Raw genomic sequence first — 20,294 nt, 5'->3', positions numbered from 1 at the left:
AAATAAGGGTGATATTTGCTTTTTTTCTGTCTGATAAGATAATTCTTCTCACTAAGCAGATTTTATGTTAGAGTGTTTTACTTGTTTTAAGGGTTTTGGTCCTCAGTAAGATATTACAGCTTGTTGCTGAGATTTTATGACCTATATTGAGTAAAACATGCTTGAAACTAGAATATCAACTAATGCAAAGCTGTGCCGTTAACACTCACAAGTATAAAACTACTTTTTTAAAGTAATAATTTCTTACTAAACGCATGAAAAAAAGAATCATGATACCGAGCGCATATCATTATGTCAAGATAATGGCACTAGCATTTACTTAATTTAAGAATATTTTTCAACATATTGAGCAAAAAAGGTCTCATATTTTTTTTCTACCAAGAAAAGTGCACTTGTTATTAGTGAGAATATACTTATTTTAAGGGTTTTTTTTGGGTTCATTGAGGTTAGCTAATTTTACTTGTTTTGGAAAGTCTTGACAAGCCAAATTTTCTTGTTCTATTGGCAGATAATTTTGCCTAGTACAAATAAAATACCCCTAATTTTTGTATGTTTTTTTCTTGTTTTTGAACACTGACTTTTTGCAGTGCACCGGAAGGCGCATAATATGACACGAAGAGAATATGAATACTTTTAAATATTTTGGGAAAGTAATTAAAAAACGACTTTAATTATGATCTTGATTTCTGGTTATGTTAGGCCACCAGAGAAGGCCTTGCTGGCCCTGACGGCCCACCACTGTGTTACAATAATAATACAAATATATATATATATATATATATATATATATATATATATATATATATATATATATATATATATATATATCTTTATTAAATGTCTTTTAATCCAAACAAATCAAATTAATATTAAATATCTAAAATCAATGATTTTTTTTTTACTAACAATAATTTTTTTGCCAGAATTATAACCAAAAGGAGTGCAGCTGCAGGAATAGAATTGACCTCGAGAAGCACAACCAGTAAAAATTAATGGATGGATTGATGGATTTAACCACCCACGGCCCCAAAATCATTTTCCAATATGAATCTTCAGGAATTAATTATTTTAACATTTACTGTTTATAAGTATACCATGCAGGGACATCATGTTTATCAGAAGGGGGAGACTAAGGGTTTTGTTAAAAAAAAAAAAAAGTTACCATTGGTAACTGATCCCAGTTTGATTTACATATATGTTTTTGGGAAATCCCTAAATGTTCCCCTTTATTTCAGAATTTTTGCTAAACTTGCTTTCTGGAATACCCCACCAGGACATGAACTCACGAGTCATCAAGTTCCTCCACGAAGGTCCAAACCGACGCGACGGACGCACACAGCAGAAACGCTAACACACAAGAAACATCAGAATAATATTCATCTTATTCATGTCAAAATGCAAGCTTTGACTTTTTTTTTCTTCTTTCCAGTACAGAAGGAATGAACATAAAACAAACGCACCTGAGAGCACGAGTGTCTTCTTGTCAGACATGTTGATCAGATTAAGACAATTAAAATAGACTAATCTTCTCATCTCAGATTATCCTGTTCAAAGAACTCAAACTTTATTGACAAAAACACAAACCTTGAATGATTGACAGGAAGTACAAAATAGTTTTACAAAATAAAATGATGCTCGGAAATCAGTGATATACATATGCCAGACTCAAGTTATTTTTATTTTATTGTAATGTCTCCTTAACCTTTTTCCTCCCTTCTTAATTTACGAGTGCACAAATGCGACCTGACGACATCTACTACTGGCCATATTGCACAAACTACCGGAGTTAACAGCACAACTTCTGGTTAAGATCACAATAAAAGCACATATTTCAAAATAAAAGCATACTTGCTCTTGCAGTCACAAATTATATTTACTTTGAATTGACTTTACATGTCAAAAATAATTAAAGTACATATAATAAAGTACATCATTTTCAGCTACCTCCATATGTATTTGTTTTACCAGTGGGATTGCACCTAAAAAAAAATAAGAATATTTTACAACTGTATTCACATTGACTTTGGCAGTTCATGACATAATAAAACATGAATAATTTCAGTTCCAGCTCGGTAAAAAAGACAGCCTTTTCTGTCCCAAATTGCTCTCGTGAATCATAGAATCAGCGCTCCATCGATCATGTTTTTTTTATTGTGGTCTGAACTCAGAGTAAGCATACTCAGGATTGATTGAACTAACTCAGTTTAGCTGTTCTGCAACCCAACACTCAGAGTTAACCATCAGAGGGCAAATCAACTCAGACTTGAGGTTTAAACTTGGAGTTTGTTGACTATGCAGCATATGGGAGATTTATTAGTCATTTATAATGCTACTTAGCGATGCTTTTAAGGCTAAATATTGCATCATATACGCAACAACAACACCCAAGTTGTAAGTTTCCTAAAGAAAATATACACAAATGGCAAATCCATCCATCCATTTTCTACCGCTTATTCCCTTTGGGGTCGCGGGGGCGCTGGAGCCTATCTCAGCTACAATCGGGCGGAAGGCGGGGTACACCCTGGACAAGTCGCCACCTCATCGAATAATACAAGTAAATCATTCATAAGGAGGATTTTATAGTTTATTTTGGTCCCATCAACGAGAGCGACATGTTCAACACAGCAGCAACCTTTCTATTATAACTATTTTCTCTTTATGTTAGGAACTCTTGAATAACTTTCACCAAAATCCCTATTGTAAACATTTCCACAGGCGAGAACATTGCATGCATGTGACATTTTCACTCCAATTTCACTTGACTTCTTGTTTGCCCACCATGGGCTTGAATCTGAGGCAACAACGGGATGTGACGTGAATCACAGCAGTAGTCAAGAGAGTGCATGACAGGCAAAGTGCTGTTTTGTAACAAAGTCATATTTACATTATCGCCATTGCCTTGATGTTTCTATGTTAACTACCCTACACAAACTAACACAAGGTGCTCCCTGCTTCTGGAGGTGCAGCCAGCACCTCACATTTACAGTATGTTATTGTTGGTGGTGGAGCTGCGTGGTGACGGTAGTGATTCTACTCAATGCTGTCTGTTGTGGTTTGTACTTGCCCCTGTCGCCAAGTACTTGCACATGTGGGGTTCAATTGGTTCTGTATAAATGCTTCTAAACCTTCTCCACTTGTAAAGTGCTTACACATAACTTTGGTTGTGAATTAGTATGAAAATAAAATTGACAGGACTTTATACTACATAAGGATTTCAGAGTAGTACAATTGACCAAAACATATATTTATGTAAAATCTTTGAAACTGTGACATCCATCCATTTTCTACTGCTTGTCCCTTTTGGGGTCGCGGGGGGTGCTGGAGTCTATCTCAGCTGCATTCGGGCGGAAGGCGGGGTACACCCTGGACAAGTCGCCACCTCATTGCAGGGCCAACACAGATAGACAGACAACATTCACACTCACATTCACACACTAGGGCCAATTTTAGTGTTGCCAATCAACCTATCCCCAGGTGCATGTTTTTGGCGGTGGGAGGAAGCCGGAGTACCCGGAGGGAACCCACGCAGTCATGGGAATAACATGTAAACTCCACACAGAAAGATCCCGAGCCCGGGATTGAACTCAGGACTACTCAGGACCTTCGTATTGTGAGGCACATGCAAAAAATTGTGAATTAGTATGAAAAAAAAATTGACAGGACTTTATACTACATGGAGATTTCAGTGTAGCACAAATGTACTTTGAATTGACCAAAACATATATTTATGTAAAATCTTTGAAACTGTGACATATTGTGACAAATACGTCATGTCAGACTTGCCAAAGAAATGTTAAGGATAAAAGCCCGAAAGCGGTATATTCTTGTTTTCTATAAATTTATTGAAGAAATATAGTAACAAAAAATATAAATATAGCCTATAACACTGACACTTTGGGGAAGTCTTTTAGGAACTTTTGATGAGCCCACGTCAAACACAAAGCGGACTAGGACACTTATAAAGTCTTCTTATGTGTTATTTCATCCATTTTGAATAACATGATTCCGTCTTTGTTGCATTGACTTGTTAAGTCCAAACCAGCTGGCACTCAAAACAGATTGGACGACTTTCTCTGGGAGGGGGCGTGGCGTCTGCGTGTGTGTCGCAGAAGCAGCTGGCGGTCCGGACTGGAATACTCACACTGTTGGCATGGAAACGTCTCTCCGGTGTGATGGCGCCGGGCGTGAAGATCCAAACTTTTCTTCTGGATACTAGCAATAAAAATAAAAATAAAAATGCTGGTATACGGTGTGTGTGTGTGTGTGTGTGCGTAAATGCCGTACCTGCGGTAGTCACAGTGTTGACACTTGTAAGGTTTCTCGAGGCTGTGAGTTCTGGAGTGTCGCAGCAGAGAACTGCGATCAATGGACGCATACGAACACTCAACACACTTGTACGGCTTCTCACCTACACATGCAACACACACACACACAATCAGTGTCAGCAGCTCATGTCAACTTAGCTTATGTGTGCATGTGTGTGTGTGTGTGTGTGCGTGTGTATGAGACCTGTGTGTGTCCTGATGTGTTGCAGAAGAGATTCCTTCAGTCGGCTCCTATAAGAACAGTGAGGACATGAGAAAGGTTTGTCTCCACTGTGGACCCCCAGGTGGCGCTGCAGTGTCACTTTGCTGGAGAACTTCCTGTGGAGGGAACAAAAACTTCTCAGATTGGTCCACGTCAGACGCGGGGTGGGGGACAGTGGGTAATGACGCCACCTGTGACAAAGCGAGCAGATGAAACCGGACGACTCTTCGTCTTCGTCTTTTTCGTCGTCTTCTTTCGGTGTCGCTGACGAGTCGCTGTGACGACAAGTCCAAAAAAGTGAGTCAGCCGCAGGGATGATGTCACGGCTGTCAATCATCACCTGTCTGGGTGCCTCTTCTTCTTTTTCCTGCTGTCAGCTGACCCAATCAAAGGTCGACTTTTATCTGCAGAAGACATGTAAATATTAATACTTATTGATCACAGATCTATTCTACTTTCCGAGAGATTTTCACCTGCGTTCTCGTCTTTTGAACAGTCCTCTTCGGTTTTCTCCTCCTTCCTCCTGCGGCGCTTCCTCCAATCAGGCCTTAGTTCCACCCACCTATTAGGTGTCAGTTTGCAGCACGCGGTGCCACTTGATGACTTGTGACACTTGTCATGCGCGTCCATCAGCCGTCTGGACGGCAGCTTCACGAGACACACGGGACACGACAGACGCCGTCTTTTGGCGTCTTTCCGGGCGTCCGTGCGCGACAGCTGGTCCGAGTCATCAGCCAGATGCAGCTGGACAGAAACGGGCGGCAAAGGCGTACGGGCGGCGGTGATGCGGCACAGTCCGAGTGTCTTCAGGTGGGCGGACTGCGCCATTTCCTCCTGAGTGGCGGGGGTGTCGGCGGGACCAGGTAGTTCCTCAGGCGTCCTTTTTAGGGAGAAGATGGACTCGTCATCCTCAAACAGACGGCTAACCTGCGGGAAAAGCACGGCCACTCGGTTAGATGATGTCACGTGACGTATACTTTGTGCGCGCGTGTTACCTGCAGCCCTCCCTCAGTGCTGATGACGTCACAGGTGGGCGGGCTCATGTTGTCCAGCATGTTGTAGAGCAAGAAGTCCTCATCGTCCTCACTTTGTTTGGCCTCTGCCAGGTCCAGCGGGTAGACCAACGCTGCCTGCCGAAGCCCCGCCTCCTCGGCCCGGTCCATGCAGGCGAGCGAAGTGAGGGAAGGGGGGTGGTGCCTGAGCAGCAGGTGGCTGCTGATGGTGGTCTTTAGGTCGCAGGTGAACTGGCAAAGCTTACAGCGGTAAATCTCCACCAGGAAGGATTCCGCCAGGCCGCTGAGGCCATCAATAATGTCACAGTACAGACTGCCTCTTACAGCACCGCCGCTCAGCTGTAACGTTACGGGACTGATGTCGCGGTAACGTTGCTTCCAGCTTGAATTTGTGACGTCACCGCCGGCCGCAGGTTCTGTCTGTGACGTGTGCTGGATGTCGTGCCCTTTGACCCTGTAGGGTGACATTGTTCTTTCTGATGTCACTGACGAAAGCTCGATTAGAGAAAGGGAGTAAAGATGGAGGTCCAAGCCAATGGTTGATTTAAAAAAGGCAGAAATTGTCACGTGAAGTCTACACACGCGATCAGGCTACAACGGTGCTAATGGTGAAATGCTAACAAGGCGTCGCTGTGCTGATGCTAACATGCTAGCGGAAACTTTAATGACATGAAATATTTATATAAAAGTTGATTACAAAACATTCAAAGTGTCCCTGACTTTTGTGAAGTCGGTATTCCGTTGTTGTTGTTTCGTCATCTTTGTCTTCTTCTATTGCTTGTACATTCTTCTTCTGCTTTTAAGTAGACGTTTGTTTGCCAGTGCTGCCCCCAACAGGTAGAAGTGAAAAGCAGTGTATTTTCTACAACAGTGTTTTTCAACCTTTTTTCAGTCGAGGCGCATTTTTTTCATTGAAAAAATCTGGAGGCACTCCAGCAACAGAAATCATTAAAAAATGAAACTAACAATAAAAAGTCGTTGTCGCAATTGTTGGATATGAATTCAAACCATAACCAACCATCAATGTAGCTGTTGTCTCAAAGTAGGTGTAGCTGTCACCAGCTGTTACATCACGCCGTGATTTATTTTGAGTTTTTTGGTGTTTACCTGTGCGTCGTGTTTTAGTTCTTGTCTTGCGCTCCTTTTTGGTGGCTTTTCCTGTTGCACTTTCATCAAGCAATCAATCAATCAATGTTTATTTATATAGCCCGTGTCTCAAAGGGCTGCACAAGCCACAACGACATCCTCGGTACAGAGCCCACATAAGGGCAAGGAACAACTCCCCTCAGTGGGACGTCGATGTGAATGACTATGAGAAACCTTGGAGGACCGCATATGTGGGTACCCCCCTCTAGGGGAGATCATGTCTTTCTTTGAGCGCTATTCCCCGCACCTGCTTTGTTTTCGCAATCAAGAATATTTAAGTTGTTGCTATCTTTTTTTGTGTGGACATTGTTCAATTTCCTTTATTTAACCAGGTAAAGAAGGTAAAGACTCATTGAGATTAAAATCTCTTTTTCAAGAGCACATGACATTGTTGTTATGTCATGTACGGACGTACTTTGTGGACACCGTCTCTGCTCCACACGCTGTAAGTTTTTGCTGTCGTCCAGCATTCTGTTTTTCTTTACTTTGACGCCGGTTCAGTTTTAGTTTCATTCTACATAGCCATCCCTAAGCTTTAATGCCTTTTCTTCGGGGCACTCGACACCTTTTGTTTATTTTTGGTTTAAGCAGATACCTTTTTACCTGCACGCTGCCTCCCGCTGTCGCCTGCATATTGTGATCACGACAATGTTCCCTACAAAGCAATTAGCTACCAGCTTCCACCTACTAATATTGAGGAGAATAACATGGATATTCTGCCGAGTTCTAGACAGCACGACACCTTTTTACCTGCACGCTGCCTCCCGCTGTCGCCTGCATATTGTGATCACGACAAACATGTTCCCGACAAAGCAATTAGCTACCAGCTTCCACCTACTAATATTGAGGAGAATAACATGGTTATTCTGCCGAGTTCTAGACAGCAACGACACTCAACAACGGCACATTATTTGCGGATTATAATTACTGGTTTGCAAAAAATAGTTTTAACCCAAACAGTTGAAAAGGCATAATCTCCCAGGGCACACCAGACGGTATCTCACGGCACACTAGTGTGTCACGGCACAGTGGTTGAAAAACACCGTTCTACAACATCCATCCATCCATTTTCTACCGCTTTGTCCCTTTTGGGATTGCGGGGGGTGCTGTAGCCTATCTCAGCTGCATTCGGGCGGAAGGCGGAGTACGTCCCTGAACAAGACAATCCAAGTTTATGAAAGGATTAATCATCTCACTTTTCGATTTTTAGCTAACAACCACGTGGAACATTAAGAATGTTGTCTTTTTTACAAATTGATCAACAAGTTCAGAAAGTTGGTTTGCCGAGATATATAGTTTCACGACATTGTCATTGAAAGTTGTATGAAATAATAAGTATATTTGACTATGGAGCAGAAAGTACTGGTTAATTAGTTTTAGGAAATAATGACTTGCGTTATTTTTTTTATTTTTATTATTGAACAACCGAACACACAAACAAATACTGACAATATATACAAACCTGACGCCCTTCCAAGTTTCAACACATTTCATCATTGCAGACATTCACAGGGTTGAGCAATCAACATCACAAACAAAAATTGTTAAAGAGAGTAAAGTAAGACTTCCGGTACTACAAGTAATTGAATTAAAATATAATAACATATGGAACAGGGTATATTTACATAATGCAACATTCCCCTGTACTTTTAGCTGTGCTACTAAAGGTGCGCAATTGATATTATTTCACAATTTAATTATTCAGCAATTCAACATATTTACTTTGTTCATTCATGAACCTGTGTGGCAGCTTTGGGAATTATCTGACAAACTGGCCCATTTATTTTTTTATCTATTTGACTTAAAGGCTGCTTCTCCAGTGGTTAATATATTATATTTGTGACACACAGTAAAATGATGTCATTTCTTCCAGAAGCCATAAGAATATGCATTTTCATCTACTTCATCCACTTTTACACAATGACACAAGTTTATTACAAAACAACTTTTCATTTATTTATCAAGTTTTCCAGAAATAAACTTCTTCAGTATGTGTGAACTTTTGTATAGTTAGAATTTCCTTTAATTTGTCATCAAGGAGTATTGTTTTCCTTCATAATGAACCTTTTTTTTTTGTTCTATCTAAACTTTTTCTCCATCATATTATTTTCCGGACACTTTTAGGCGTCTCCATCACATCATCACCGCTTAATAACGGTTTTTAGGTGAGTCGGTGTGTGTTTACCATGAATTGATTTACGTGGACCCCGATTTCAACAAGTTGAAAAACTTATTCGGGTGTTACCATTTAGTGGTCAATTGTACGGAATATGTACTGTACTGTGCAATCTACTAATAACAGTTTCAATCAATCAATCAATCAATCAAAGTGTGGGCTGTCAACAACGTGCTGTTAGTTTAGTTTATTTATGCGGATATTTACTCCTTGACGTGGTATATTTAATTTCATGTTATGTTCTTAATTTACACTTAAAGTTAGAACATAATTGAGTGTTAAAACGTCCCTGTTTCCGTTCACTCCGTGCTTTTATTGTGAAGAGCAGTCCGCACATAGGCTTCCTGTAGTCGAAAGTCAAATAGCTAACGGCTAACGGCTAGTTGCGTGCGGGAAAGAAAGTCATCATCGTGACGTTCACCAGGTAAAAAGAACGGAACCACCGCCTTCTTTTGATGGTTCCGACCGCCTGAAGACGTCCGACGAAGTTGTTGGCTCTTTCGATCCGTCTCCATGGCGACGGAAGACTTTTACGAGGTGATGCTAACATGCTAACGTCCAAGTTCTAAAACCTCACGAAGGTTTATGTGTGTGCTTGATTGACGACTTTGTTCGAAGCATCTTCTAAAGTAATTTCAGCTGATAGTTGTGGACAGTTTGTTAAAAAGTCTACACTGAAGCTAATTACATATTAGGTACATTTGGTAAAAAGAAAAAGTGACGTTGGAATTTTGTCAATATGTATTACGTAATGTGTCGTAAAATGAATATGTAAATGAGCTGTCGTCTGCCACAGGTGGAGAAGATCGTGGATAAGAGGAAGAGCAAAAAGGGGAGGGTGGAGTACCTGGTCAGGTGGAGAGGTTATGGCTCTGAGGGTGACACCTGGGAACCTGAGAGTCACCTGTCCACTTGCATGGTGTACGTGCACGAATTTAATCGCCAGCAGGTACAGCGCCAGAGAGACACCACCTTGTTGCGCTCCACCCGCAGCTACCTTTGCGGCTCGGCCTCCAGACCCCACTGCGGCCCACCCCCAGACCCCAGCCAACCTCTGACCACGGGCCCGAATAAAACCTCAGAGGGTCGGTCCTCCACTTTACTAAACAACCTGTCACACTCGTCGGTGAGTCCGATGTCAGCACATCTGGTCGGTCCCGCCCGGCGCAGCCTGGACTTCTTCAAAAGCGGGATTAAGATCCTGGTCCCCAAGAGTCCCATGAATAGCCACTTGGACTCCGAGGACTCCCCCAGCGAGGCGGCACACAGTCTGGACGTTGGAGCCCGTGACGCCCATACTGTCGCCCCAGAGGTCGCCCTCCAGCAACCGACCGGGATTCAGCTGGGCCCGGGGGAGGAGCGTGCTCGCATGGGGATCAGGTCACGCTGCCAAAACACCCAGGCCACGCCGCGCTTGCCCATCACGCCTGGCGCCATGTGCTCCCTTAGTGGGACAGGTAGGAGTGAAGGGTCAAAAAAGAACATTACCTCTCATGCGACATTGATTGGATGTAAGCCCCGCCCACACGGCTTTGTATTCTCTTAGGCGCCTCGGGAATGATGGAGGCCCTTACCGCTGGCAGGATGTCTGGGCCGCAGAGCTCGGTTACCGTGGTGACGGGCGCGACAGCAAAGCGCCGTCTGGAGGAGCGCTGCGCTTTTGACAAGCGTTTGCGCTTCAGTGTGCGGCAGACCGAGAGTGCCTACCGCTACCGCGACATCGTGGTGAAGAAACAAGATGGCTTCACGCACATCATGTTGTCCACCAAGAGCTCAGAGAACAACGCCCTCAACCCTGAGGTGTGCAGGCTACGCCTCCCTCCACACAAAGTATGCTTTTTTGTCATTTTCTCCTTGTTATCCAGGTGATGAAGGAGATCCAGAGCGCAATGGCGACGGCGGCATCGGACGACAGCAAGCTGGTGTTGTTGGGTGCCATCGGCAGCGTCTTCTGCTGCGGCCTCGACTTCCTGCGCTTCATCAAATGTTTGACGGAAGACAGGAAGAAGGAGAGCATCAAAATGGCTGAAATCATCAGGTGAGACGCATTCCTGGATGGTGCACTACTTCTACTTTCTTAAAAGTTTGAACACAGTCAAGATCACAGAGGGACTGGTGCAAATTGTTCCCGAGTCTGGGAGGTATAGCCTGGAATGCCAGGTCTCCACAGGTTTTAAAACACGTTTTTGGGATCTTTAGAAGACCTGAAGAGTAGGGGCATAGCAAGTCAGTGATGTACTGAGGGGCCCCACCATGCAACGCACGGAAAGTCAGGACTAAAATCTTAAACTCAATGCGGAATTTAAGTGGAAGCCAATGAAGACTGGATAAAACGGGGGTAATATGGGCTGTTCTGTGTGCACGGGTCAAAAGTCTGGCAGCCGCATTTTGTACAGTCTGAAGCCTCTTTAGCGTTGACTTTTTGAAAAGAGTGAAAAGAGAATTGCAATAGTCAATGTGAGACGAAATGAACGCGTGAATGATCATTTCGAGATCCAATTTTGACAACAAATTTCTCACTTTAGAAATATTTCTGAGATGATAAAAACAGTTTTGGTCAGTTGACGAGAGTGACCCTCCAAAGACATTGACTGATCAAACACAACCCCAAGGTTTCTGAGGCTGCTTTTAACAAATTAAGCATTTCCAAGCATAAAATGGCTTAGTTCACCTAAGATATCAATACTACAGTATTATTGGCCACGAGAGGAGACCAAACCAACCTGTGCATGCTGTTCAGTATCGTGGCTACTGATTGGCTCAGCCTCAGGCAGCATGACTACATTGGAGTAAGAAGATATTAGGGCTGTGAATCTTTGGGTGTCCCACGATTCGATTCAATATCGATTCTTGGGGTCACGATTCGATTCAAAATAGATTTTTTTTTTTCAATTCAACACGATTCTCGATTCAAAAACAATTTTTCCCCGATTCAAAACGATTCTCTATTCATTCAATACATAGGATTTCAGCAGGATCTACCTGTCTGCTGACATGCAAGCAGAGTAGTAGATTTTTGTAAAAAGATTTTATAATCGTAAAGGACAATGTTTTATCAACTGATTGCAATAATGTAAATTTGTTTTAACTATTAAATGAACCAAAAATATGACTTATTTTATCTTTGTGAAAATATTGGACACAGTGTGTTGTCAAGCTTATGAGATGCGATGCAAGTGTAAGCCACTGTGACACTATTGTTCTTTTTCTTTTCTTTTTTTATAAATGTCTAATGATAATGTCAATGAGGGATTTTTAATCACTACTATGTTGGAATTGTAACTAATATTGATACTGTTGATAATATTCATTTTTGTTTCACTACTTTTTGTTTGTTCTGTGTCGTGTTTGTGTCTCCTCTCAATTGTTCTGTTTATTGCAGTTCTGAGTGGTGCTGGGTCGGGTTTGGTTTTGGAATTAGATTGCATTGTTATGGTATTGCTGTGTATTGTTTTGTTGGATTGATTAATTAAAAATAAATAAAAATAATAATTAAAAAATAAATAAAAAAACATAAAAAAATCGATTTTTTAAAAATGAGAATCGATTCTGAATCACACAATGTGAAAATCGCGATTCGAATTCGAATCGATTTTTTCCCACACCCCTATAAGATATGTTACTAAAATGTTACTTCATGTCTAAAGGGCTCTCATAATGTTGAAAAATGTATCTAGAATGTCATAAACAGGTTCTTTGTGCCCTAGCCATGAACATATTTGATTTATAATTAATTATACCGTATTTTTCGGACTATAAGTCGCAGTTTTTTTCATAGTTTGGCCGGGCTCCAGTGCGGCTTATACCGGTATATGTTTTTTTCCTTCTTTATTATGCATTTTCCGCAGGTGCGACTTATACTCTGGTGCGACTTATACTCCGAAAAATACGGTACCTACTTTTCTTTGCGGGAATTAATTTGACAGAGTCATGTCCGGAACAAATTACGAGCGATAAACTAGGTGCGACTGTAGTTAAAAACAGGCATGAAAACATTTGGAGGGGGATTTATTGGAAAAAAAATCAATGAAATTCAAATAACTTTTAACCTGACCTACTCTTCCTCAGGACATTCGTCAACACTTTTATCCAGTTCAGGAAGCCCATCGTAGCTGCCGTTAACGGGCCCGCTGTCGGCCTGGGTGCTGCCATTTTGCCACTCTGTGACGTGGTCTGGGCCAACGAGAAGGCCTGGTTCCAGACGCCGTACACGTCTTACGGACAGACCCCCGACGCCTGCTCCTCCTTCACCTTCCCCCGCATCATGGGCCCGCCCTCGGTTGGTCGACCCATGCCAGGCTAACCTCCTAGCAGACACTCCAGGCTAATACAGGGAATGTTCTGTGCCTTTGCAGGCTAACGAGCTGCTTCTAAGTGGCAGGAAGTTGACGGCTCAGGAGGCGTGTTCTAAAGGATTGGTGTCGCAGGTTCTGTGGACGGGAACCTTCACACAGGAAGTGATGTTGAGAATCAAAGAGCTGGTAGCAGTCGACTCTCTTGTGAGTCATGTGCGCACACACGCAACACGCTCGCACGGAAGCTGTTTCTACATGTCTTCCACTTCCTGGCTGCAGGTTTTGCGTGAGTCCAAAGCCCTGGTGAGGAACACCAGCCGCAGTGCTCTTGAGCAAACCAACGAGCGCGAGTGCGAGGCCTTGAAGAGAATTTGGGGCTCGTCGCAGGGAACCGACGCCATTTTAAAGCACCTGCAGAAAAAGTCGGAGCTCTACTAGGACTCTTTTTAGGAGCAGAACTTGATTGTAGGAGAATAAACTGCAGTATGTGATAAGAGCTAAGATAGCTCATTAGTTCACCTGAGTTTCCTCCAGCCCCGCATGAAGGTCCTTAGAACTGGGTAGAAATGACGGAAACTGCTGGCCAATTGACTTTTGGGCGTGCTCCTGTCCTGTTTCAGACCCGGGCTATGCTAGACTCACATGGATGCCATATCATTGTGCCTTTTACTGAGAGTGAACTGTAACCTTTTGCCCTAATCTCCTCTAACCTTAACAAGAAATGATGTTTTCATCTTTTCTGAAAGTGAGTGCAGCTGGGATAGGCTCCAGCAACCCCTCCCCCACCGCGAGAGGGACAAGGGGTAGAAAATGGATGGGTGGATAAAAGACATGAAGTGACGTCGACCCCTACCGTTAAGAAAAACACCAACTTGTTCTCAAGTTTTAAATTATGATGAAAACTATATGAACCACCAGATTAAATATGTTGGAAAGTCTCAGCCATGTTCTAACTTTTTCAAATGTAAAATGTTTGCAGCAGTTTTTGGTCATCAAATAGATGTCTATATTAGTGCCGTCAAACGATTACATTTTGTACTCAAGATTTATGTGGATTTGGATCAATTACAATTAAATATTTTAATGTAAATTAATGGATTTTGCATTAACAAAGAGTGAAGAAACAAAGGACTATTTATTCACTTGACATGTTTATTAAACACCTTTAACATAGCAAATTGTGTGTTTTTAAAAAAACATTCATTAATGTGAACATGTTACTCTTCTGTATTATTGTTGTGCTATTTTAAGATGGATGTGCTTTGGTGAAAAAAAAAAAAACTTCCTCCTGCAGTACTTTAAGTTTTTGCTGTACTCATATTTCCTATGGAGAGGACCAACGTGCTGTTTAGCGTTGCCCGTATCAACTTGTCTGTCACTACCACATCACCTGTACATTTGTAAATGCTCACTACTTTCAATAACTGCCACAAGTCCCTTTCCATAAACAATTCAGTTTTGAAGAACATAAGGTGGCGACTTGTCCAGGGTGTACCTCGCCTTCCGCCCAAATGCAGCTGGGATGGGCTCCAGCAACCCCCGCGACCCATATAGGGACAAGCGGTAGAAAATGGATGGATGGATGGATGGATGTTCCATTGGAACATTTGGTCACAGTTTAGGCATGGCCATGTGCAGGCAGTAGGTGTAGTCACAGTTTAGGTGTGGCCATGTGCAGGCAGTAGGTGTGGTCATGTGGTAGGCGTGGCCATGTGCAGGCAGTAGGTGTGGTCATGTGGTAGGCGTGGCCATGTGCAGGCAGTAGGTTTGGTCTTGGAAGAGGACCAGAGTGTAGAAAGGTCCGCCATGCGCGTGCAGATTATCAATGAAGCCATGAACCGTCATGGCCACCCAGGACATCGAGCGGGGCCGCTCCAGGTAACGCCTGTGACACAGGTGAGGACACAGGGCTGATTAGCAATTTGGACGTGAGATGGAAGGTGACTGCTGGGAAGTTACCTAAGCTCTTGAATGAGCGCCAGGATGTCACGAGGAAGTAGCAGGCCGCACACAGAAAGGCTAAGGCTCTGAGCGGTTGTGTTTGTCGGTTCTGGATACGCCAACGAGGACAGGAAGCTGCCAGACTTGTTGTCACTAAGACCACCCAAAAAAAAAAAAAAAGTCATTAAGTCACATGGCAGGAAGACACGTGTCGGCTGCTCAGACCGCCTTCTCACCAGCTCACGTCGGCGGCCACAGCGCCGAGCCACTCCAGCAAGCTGAATGGGTCGTATGACTGCAGGTCAGAGGTCAGCAGAGCAGGACAGGGCAGTTGTGTCAGCGTTTGACTTCTGACCTTCGGCGTGTGCTCGGACCAATCATATCGTGAAAGGAGTGGCTGCAGTACGGCTCCACCCCCTGTATACCAATAATAACTTTAATCACATTGTAACTTTACATTTCTTGGATGTATCAGCATTTTATGTGAAAAGGTTAAAATTAGTACTTTGCTTGTGTACCATGGGTATTGGCTAGAGATGTCCGATAATGGCTTTTTTGCCGATATCCAATATTCCGATATTGTCCAACTCTTAATTACCGATATCAACCAATACCGATATATACAGTCGTGGAATTAACGCATTATTATGCCTAATTTTGTTGTGATGCCCCGCTGGATGCATTAAACAATGTAACAAGGTTTTCCAAAATAAATAAACTCAAGTTATGGAAAAAAATGCCAACATGGCACTGCCATTTGGGACATGCTCTCCCTGAGAGAGGATGAGGATGTATTATTGTAGCGTCCCGGGAGAGTTAGTGCTGCAAGGGGTTCTGGGTATTTGTTCTGTTGTGTTTATGTTGTGTTACGGTGCGGATGTTCTCCCGAAATGTGTTTGTCATTCTTGTTGGGTGTGGGTTCACAGTGTGGCGCATATTAGTAACAGTGTTAAAGTTGTTTATACGGCCACCTACAGTGTGACCTGTATGGCTGTTGATCAAGTATGCATTGCATTCACTTGTGTGTGTGAAAAGCGGTATATATTATGTGATTGGGCCGCCACGCAAAGTCAGTGCCTTTAAGGTTTATCGGCGCTCTGTACTTCTCCTTAAGTCCGTGTACCACTCCGTACAGCGGCATTTTTAAAAGAGTCATAAATTTTACTTTTTGAAACCAATCGCAATCGGAGGGTTGCTGGTTACTGGGGTTCAATCCCCACCTTCTACCATCCTAGTCACGTCCGTTGTATCCTTGGGCAAGACACTTCACCCTTGCTCCTGATGGCTGCTGGTTAGCGCCTTGCATGGCAGCTCCCGCCATCAGTGTGTGAATGTGTGTGTGAATGGGTGAATGTGGAAATACTGTCAAAGCGCTTTGAGTACCTTGAGGGTAGAAAAGCGCTATACAAGTATAACCCATTTATCATTTATTTAACCGATACCGATAATTTCCGATATTACGTTTTAAAGCATTTATCCGCCGATAATATTGGCAGTCCGATATTATCGGACATCTCTAGTATTGGCATTAGTACACAATATACATTTCCCAGGTAAGAAACTCACCTAAATGACACGACAACAGGAAGTCCATCTTTAATGGAAGTCGTGACGTCAGACCTGTGAGTAGACGCTGGTAACCCCGCTCACCAAGAGTCATATCAACAGTAATGACTGAAAGCACACATATAAGTATTGCGTTAGCATGGTAGGCTAACGCTAATGCTGTTGTTTATATGCACCAGAATCAATTCAGAGTCAGACCGTATCTTGGCAACTTTGACTTCCACGCTTTCCCTTCAACCCCCAACAGTTCGTAGGAGTCCTTGTCCAAAGAAAGACACAGGCGTCCTGTACGCACGAGACAATGGTGAGACGCCGTTAGTGTAATGCTCGTGCACATCTGCCTATACAATAACATCATTACCATTTGGCAATAGGAAGACACAGTTGTCTTCCTCAATGCGAGTCTTATATGACAGGCCATACACCCCTCCTGAAACACACATCTTGTTAATGCACTGCCCTGTTTGTGACGTCATGTGACAACAGCCTACCTTGGCACACAGCAGCCTGCAGAAAGTCTTTGTTCAGCAGTTCATAGAGCGGCAGTTTCCGGATCAAATAGAAACTTTGGAAACTCTTCAATGCCACATCCAGCTGAGAGGGGGCGGAGTCACACTCGGGCAGCAGCACAGTCACCTGTGATGTAAAAAGATCAACTCTGAAAAAACAACACGCATAGTGTCTACCTACGTGTAAGTTATAAAAACATAGACGGACAAAATGAGCATAGTCAGTTTCAATGTCAACCGTAGCTGTTCTGCCCACGTGATGAAGTTGCGACCAATGCTAATGCTAATGCTAAGCTTCTTGCCTTGTGATTAAAGTGCTGCTGCTCCACCTGGGCGCTAAGCCGGTTCTTTTCATCCAATAAACTGGACCTTTCACAGACCAGTAGTGTCCGCGGGCTGCGCTCCAGATTTGTGCCCATCGGAACCGCCACCTTCTGACAAACCTGAGAAAAACACCACAATTACAACCGGAACTGAAGCTGCACACTACTTCCGGTCACACTGAGCGTGTTTCTTCTTCTTCTTCTTCTTCTTCTTCTTCTTCTTTTGTTTAACGGCGGTTTCAGGCTGGTTAAGTGCATTACCGCCATACCCCGGAAGTGGCTGGTGAAGTTATGGCTTACAGGCTAAAGTTTGACATTATACATTGTTTCCAAAATCTTATTCATATAAATTGTTGCGTCTGACCAGTCTTTCTCTCAGGGAATTAAAGTCACTGGTCAATCCCAAATTCTTTCAGATGACATATATGCAGAGTAAGAAGGACCATTAAGACAGAATAGGAATATTATCAAGTTTTACTAAAGCTTTAGGAGACCAGTCCTTACAAATGTGCTAATAACAGCATCCAGAAGTGGTCTGAAAGCCAAACGGAAAGAGACAATTTATTGAATACGAAAACAGCCCCCACCCTGCCCAGAAAGGAATACTGTCTCATTGTTCTAATACTGATAAGGTAAAAAGGGAGTATGCTATACTCCCACATTCCAACTCTTCAAGGTAAAGCACACAGTTTCCTTGCAGACATAAGATACAAGCAAAAAGAGTACACATGGGAAAATAATAGCTGATTTAAACATGACTATGAATAAAGAAAGAACTTTTAAAAATATATGCATTCTCTACAACATATATATATATATATATATATATATATATATATATATATATATATATATATATATATATGTATATATATATATATATATATATATATATATATATATATATATATTCAAAACCCAAAACCAGTGAAGTTTTCACGTTGTGTAAATCGTAAATAAAAACAGAATACAATGATTTGCAAATCCTTTTCAACTTATATATAATTGAATAGACTGCAAAGACAAGAAACTTAACGTTCGAACTGGGAAACTTTGTTATTCTTTGCAAATATAAGCTCAATTGTAATGTGACGCCTGCAACATGTTTCAAAAAAGCTGGCACAAGTGGCAAAAAAGACTGAGTAAGTTGAGGAATGCTCATCAAACACTTATTTGGAACATCCCACAGGTGAACAGGCTAATTGGGAACAGGTGGGTGCCATGATTGGCTATAAAAGCAGCTTCCATGAAATGCTCAGTCATTCACAAACAAGGATGGGGCGAGGGTCACCACTTTGTGAACAACTGCGTGAGCAAATTGTCGAACAGTTTAAGAACAACATTTCTCAACGAGCTATTGCAAGGAATTTAGGAATTTCACCATCTACGGTCCGTAATATCATCAAAATGTTGAGAGAATCTGGAGAAATCACTGCACGTAAGCGATGATATTACGGACCTTCTATCCCTCAGGCGGTACTGCGTCAAAAAGAGACATTGCATTGCAATTTATTTCTTGTCAATCAATCAATCAATCAATCAATCAATCAATCAATCAATCAATCAATGTTTATTTATATAGCCCTAAATCACAAGTGTCTCAAAGGGCTGCACAAGCCACAACGACATCCTCGGTACAGAGCCCACATAAGAACAAGGAAAAACTCACCCCAGTGGGACGTCGATGTGAATGAGAAACCTTGGAGAGGACCGCATATGTGGGTAACCCCCCCCCCCCCCCTCTAGGGGAGACCGAATGTAATGGATGTCGAGTGGGTCTGACATAATATTGTGAGAGTCCAGTCCATAGTGGACCTAACATAATAGTAAGAGTCCAGTCCATAGTGGGGCCAGCAGGAAACCATCCCGAGCGGAGACGGGTCAGCAGCGCAGAGATGTTCCCAACCGATGCACAGGCGAGCGGTCCACCCCGGGTCCCGACTCTGGACAGCCAGCACTTCGTCCATGGCCACCGGACCTGTGTGTCTCCCCCTCCACAAGGGAGAGAGGGGAGCAGAGGAGAAAGGAAAAGAAACGGCAGATCAACTGATCTAAAAAAGGGGGGCTATTTAGGCTATTTAGCGTCTTGTAAATGGCTTTACGTTTTTAAAGCATTTTATCTTTGCCCTTCACTTTTGCACACAATTATAGGTCCCCGTTGTTATACACGTTTGCCCTCTGTACATGTTTCCACAGAGAAATCGCATAATTGTGCTTGGCCCTACTTTTCTGATCTCGTGCTCTTCCTTGAACTTTAGAAGCACTTTTAATTATTCCTCTCCATGAATCCACACCGCTTGATGCACTATCTCGACTCAAGACCCTTTTCATTCAAAGTTTTGTCTCTGTCCGGTCACCATTCTCCTCCATACTCTCCTCACTATATCCCCCTCCGACCCTGCCATTTGTCAGTCATCCACAATCAGGACTATGGAGGAGTTCAAGATCCTCGGAGTCTTGTTCACGAGTGATGGAAGAGTGGATCATGAGGTCGACAGGCAGATCGGTGCGGCGTCTTCAGTAATGCGGACGCCGTATCGATCCGTTGTGGTGAAGAAGGAGCTGAGACGAAAGGCAAAGCTCTCAATTTACCGGTCGATCTACATTCCCATCCTCACCTATGGTCATGAGCTTTGGGTTATGACCAAAAGGACAAGATCACGGGTACAAGCGGCTGAAATGAGCTTCCTCCGCCGGGTGGCGGGGCTCTCCCTTAGAGATAGGGTGGGAAGCTCTGCCATCCGGGGGGAGCTCAAACTAAAGCCGCTGCTCCTCCACATCGAGAGGAGCCAGATGAG

The 20,294-nt window shown here is 43.0% G+C and overlaps 4 protein-coding genes across 5 annotated transcripts in view; 1 reads left to right on the top strand and 3 right to left on the bottom strand.

Annotated features, from left to right (window-relative positions):
* LOC133618664 (protein disulfide-isomerase tmx3a-like) overlaps positions 1-1,552 on the bottom strand; it is a 9,973-nt gene extending 8,421 nt beyond the window's left edge. Inside the window, exons 1-2 of the mRNA XM_061979236.2 lie at positions 1,461-1,552; positions 1,287-1,347 (exon numbers count right to left, since the gene is read on the bottom strand). Coding sequence (XP_061835220.2) covers positions 1,287-1,347; positions 1,461-1,533 — 134 coding nt within the window. The 5' untranslated portion in view covers positions 1,534-1,552. The remainder of the gene's footprint in view (positions 1-1,286; positions 1,348-1,460) is intronic.
* Positions 1,553-2,566: 1,014 nt separating this feature from the next.
* LOC133618663 (uncharacterized) lies at positions 2,567-6,355 on the bottom strand. 2 transcript variants are annotated; one of them, XM_061979235.2, is made up of 7 exons: positions 5,523-6,355; positions 5,001-5,454; positions 4,868-4,931; positions 4,719-4,802; positions 4,510-4,643; positions 4,285-4,335; positions 2,567-4,212 (listed from the first exon to the last, which is right to left on the bottom strand). In XM_061979235.2, exons 1-7 carry the CDS (start codon positions 6,006-6,008, stop codon positions 4,028-4,030), a joined length of 1,458 nt encoding a protein of 485 aa, XP_061835219.2. In that variant the 5' UTR covers positions 6,009-6,355; the 3' UTR covers positions 2,567-4,027. The 2 variants fall into 2 exon arrangements, with proteins under 2 accessions (XP_061835219.2, XP_061835218.2); XM_061979234.2 differs by having other exon boundaries at positions 4,285-4,408; positions 5,523-6,352.
* Positions 6,356-9,189: 2,834 nt separating this feature from the next.
* Positions 9,190-14,316, top strand: cdyl (chromodomain protein, Y-like). Its single transcript, XM_061979237.2, has 7 exons — positions 9,190-9,399; positions 9,659-10,319; positions 10,409-10,662; positions 10,728-10,900; positions 12,931-13,141; positions 13,218-13,361; positions 13,437-14,316. Exons 1-7 carry the CDS (start codon positions 9,376-9,378, stop codon positions 13,593-13,595), a joined length of 1,626 nt encoding a protein of 541 aa, XP_061835221.1. The 5' UTR covers positions 9,190-9,375; the 3' UTR covers positions 13,596-14,316.
* A 42-nt stretch (positions 14,317-14,358) lies between these two features.
* Positions 14,359-17,684, bottom strand: rpp40 (ribonuclease P/MRP 40 subunit). The gene is made up of 8 exons (XM_061979238.2): positions 17,476-17,684; positions 17,156-17,300; positions 17,026-17,094; positions 16,863-16,949; positions 16,665-16,772; positions 15,335-15,515; positions 15,117-15,251; positions 14,359-15,042 (listed from the first exon to the last, which is right to left on the bottom strand). The coding sequence occupies exons 1-8, from the start codon at positions 17,590-17,592 to the stop codon at positions 14,889-14,891; spliced, it is 996 nt and encodes a 331-aa protein (XP_061835222.2). The 5' UTR covers positions 17,593-17,684; the 3' UTR covers positions 14,359-14,888.
* Positions 17,685-20,294: the final 2,610 nt, after the last annotated feature.

The sequence above is a fragment of the Nerophis lumbriciformis genome, linkage group LG19, assembly GCF_033978685.3.
Source record: "Nerophis lumbriciformis linkage group LG19, RoL_Nlum_v2.1, whole genome shotgun sequence".
In the NCBI taxonomy this organism is placed as follows: domain Eukaryota; kingdom Metazoa; phylum Chordata; class Actinopteri; order Syngnathiformes; family Syngnathidae; genus Nerophis; species Nerophis lumbriciformis.
The sequence above is the reverse complement of the archived record's forward strand: the minus strand, read 5'-3'. Positions and strand labels throughout refer to the sequence as shown.

What these genes read in the sequence shown, in the direction of transcription:
- rpp40 (XM_061979238.2), bottom strand. Translation starts at nt 17,592, where the DNA reads ATGGGCACAAATCTGGAGCGCAGCCCGCGGACACTACTGGTCTGTGAA. An exon ending in CCTGTTGTCGTGTCATTTAG is followed by an intron (nt 15,516 to 16,664) that starts GTGAGTTTCTTA and finishes ATTGGTATACAG; the next exon opens with GGGGTGGAGCCGTACTGCAG. An exon ending in GTGGCCGCCGACGTGAGCTG is followed by an intron (nt 15,252 to 15,334) that starts GTGAGAAGGCGG and finishes GGGTGGTCTTAG; the next exon opens with TGACAACAAGTCTGGCAGCT.
- cdyl (XM_061979237.2), top strand. Translation starts at nt 9,376, where the DNA reads ATGGCGACGGAAGACTTTTACGAG. An exon ending in CGACGGAAGACTTTTACGAG is followed by an intron (nt 9,400 to 9,658) that starts GTGATGCTAACA and finishes CGTCTGCCACAG; the next exon opens with GTGGAGAAGATCGTGGATAA. An exon ending in AAAATGGCTGAAATCATCAG is followed by an intron (nt 10,901 to 12,930) that starts GTGAGACGCATT and finishes ACTCTTCCTCAG; the next exon opens with GACATTCGTCAACACTTTTA.
- LOC133618663 (XM_061979234.2), bottom strand. Translation starts at nt 6,008, where the DNA reads ATGTCACCCTACAGGGTCAAAGGGCACGACATCCAGCACACGTCACAG. An exon ending in ATCTGCTCGCTTTGTCACAG is followed by an intron (nt 4,644 to 4,718) that starts GTGGCGTCATTA and finishes TTCCCTCCACAG; the next exon opens with GAAGTTCTCCAGCAAAGTGA. An exon ending in ACACATCAGGACACACACAG is followed by an intron (nt 4,409 to 4,509) that starts GTCTCATACACA and finishes TTGCATGTGTAG; the next exon opens with GTGAGAAGCCGTACAAGTGT.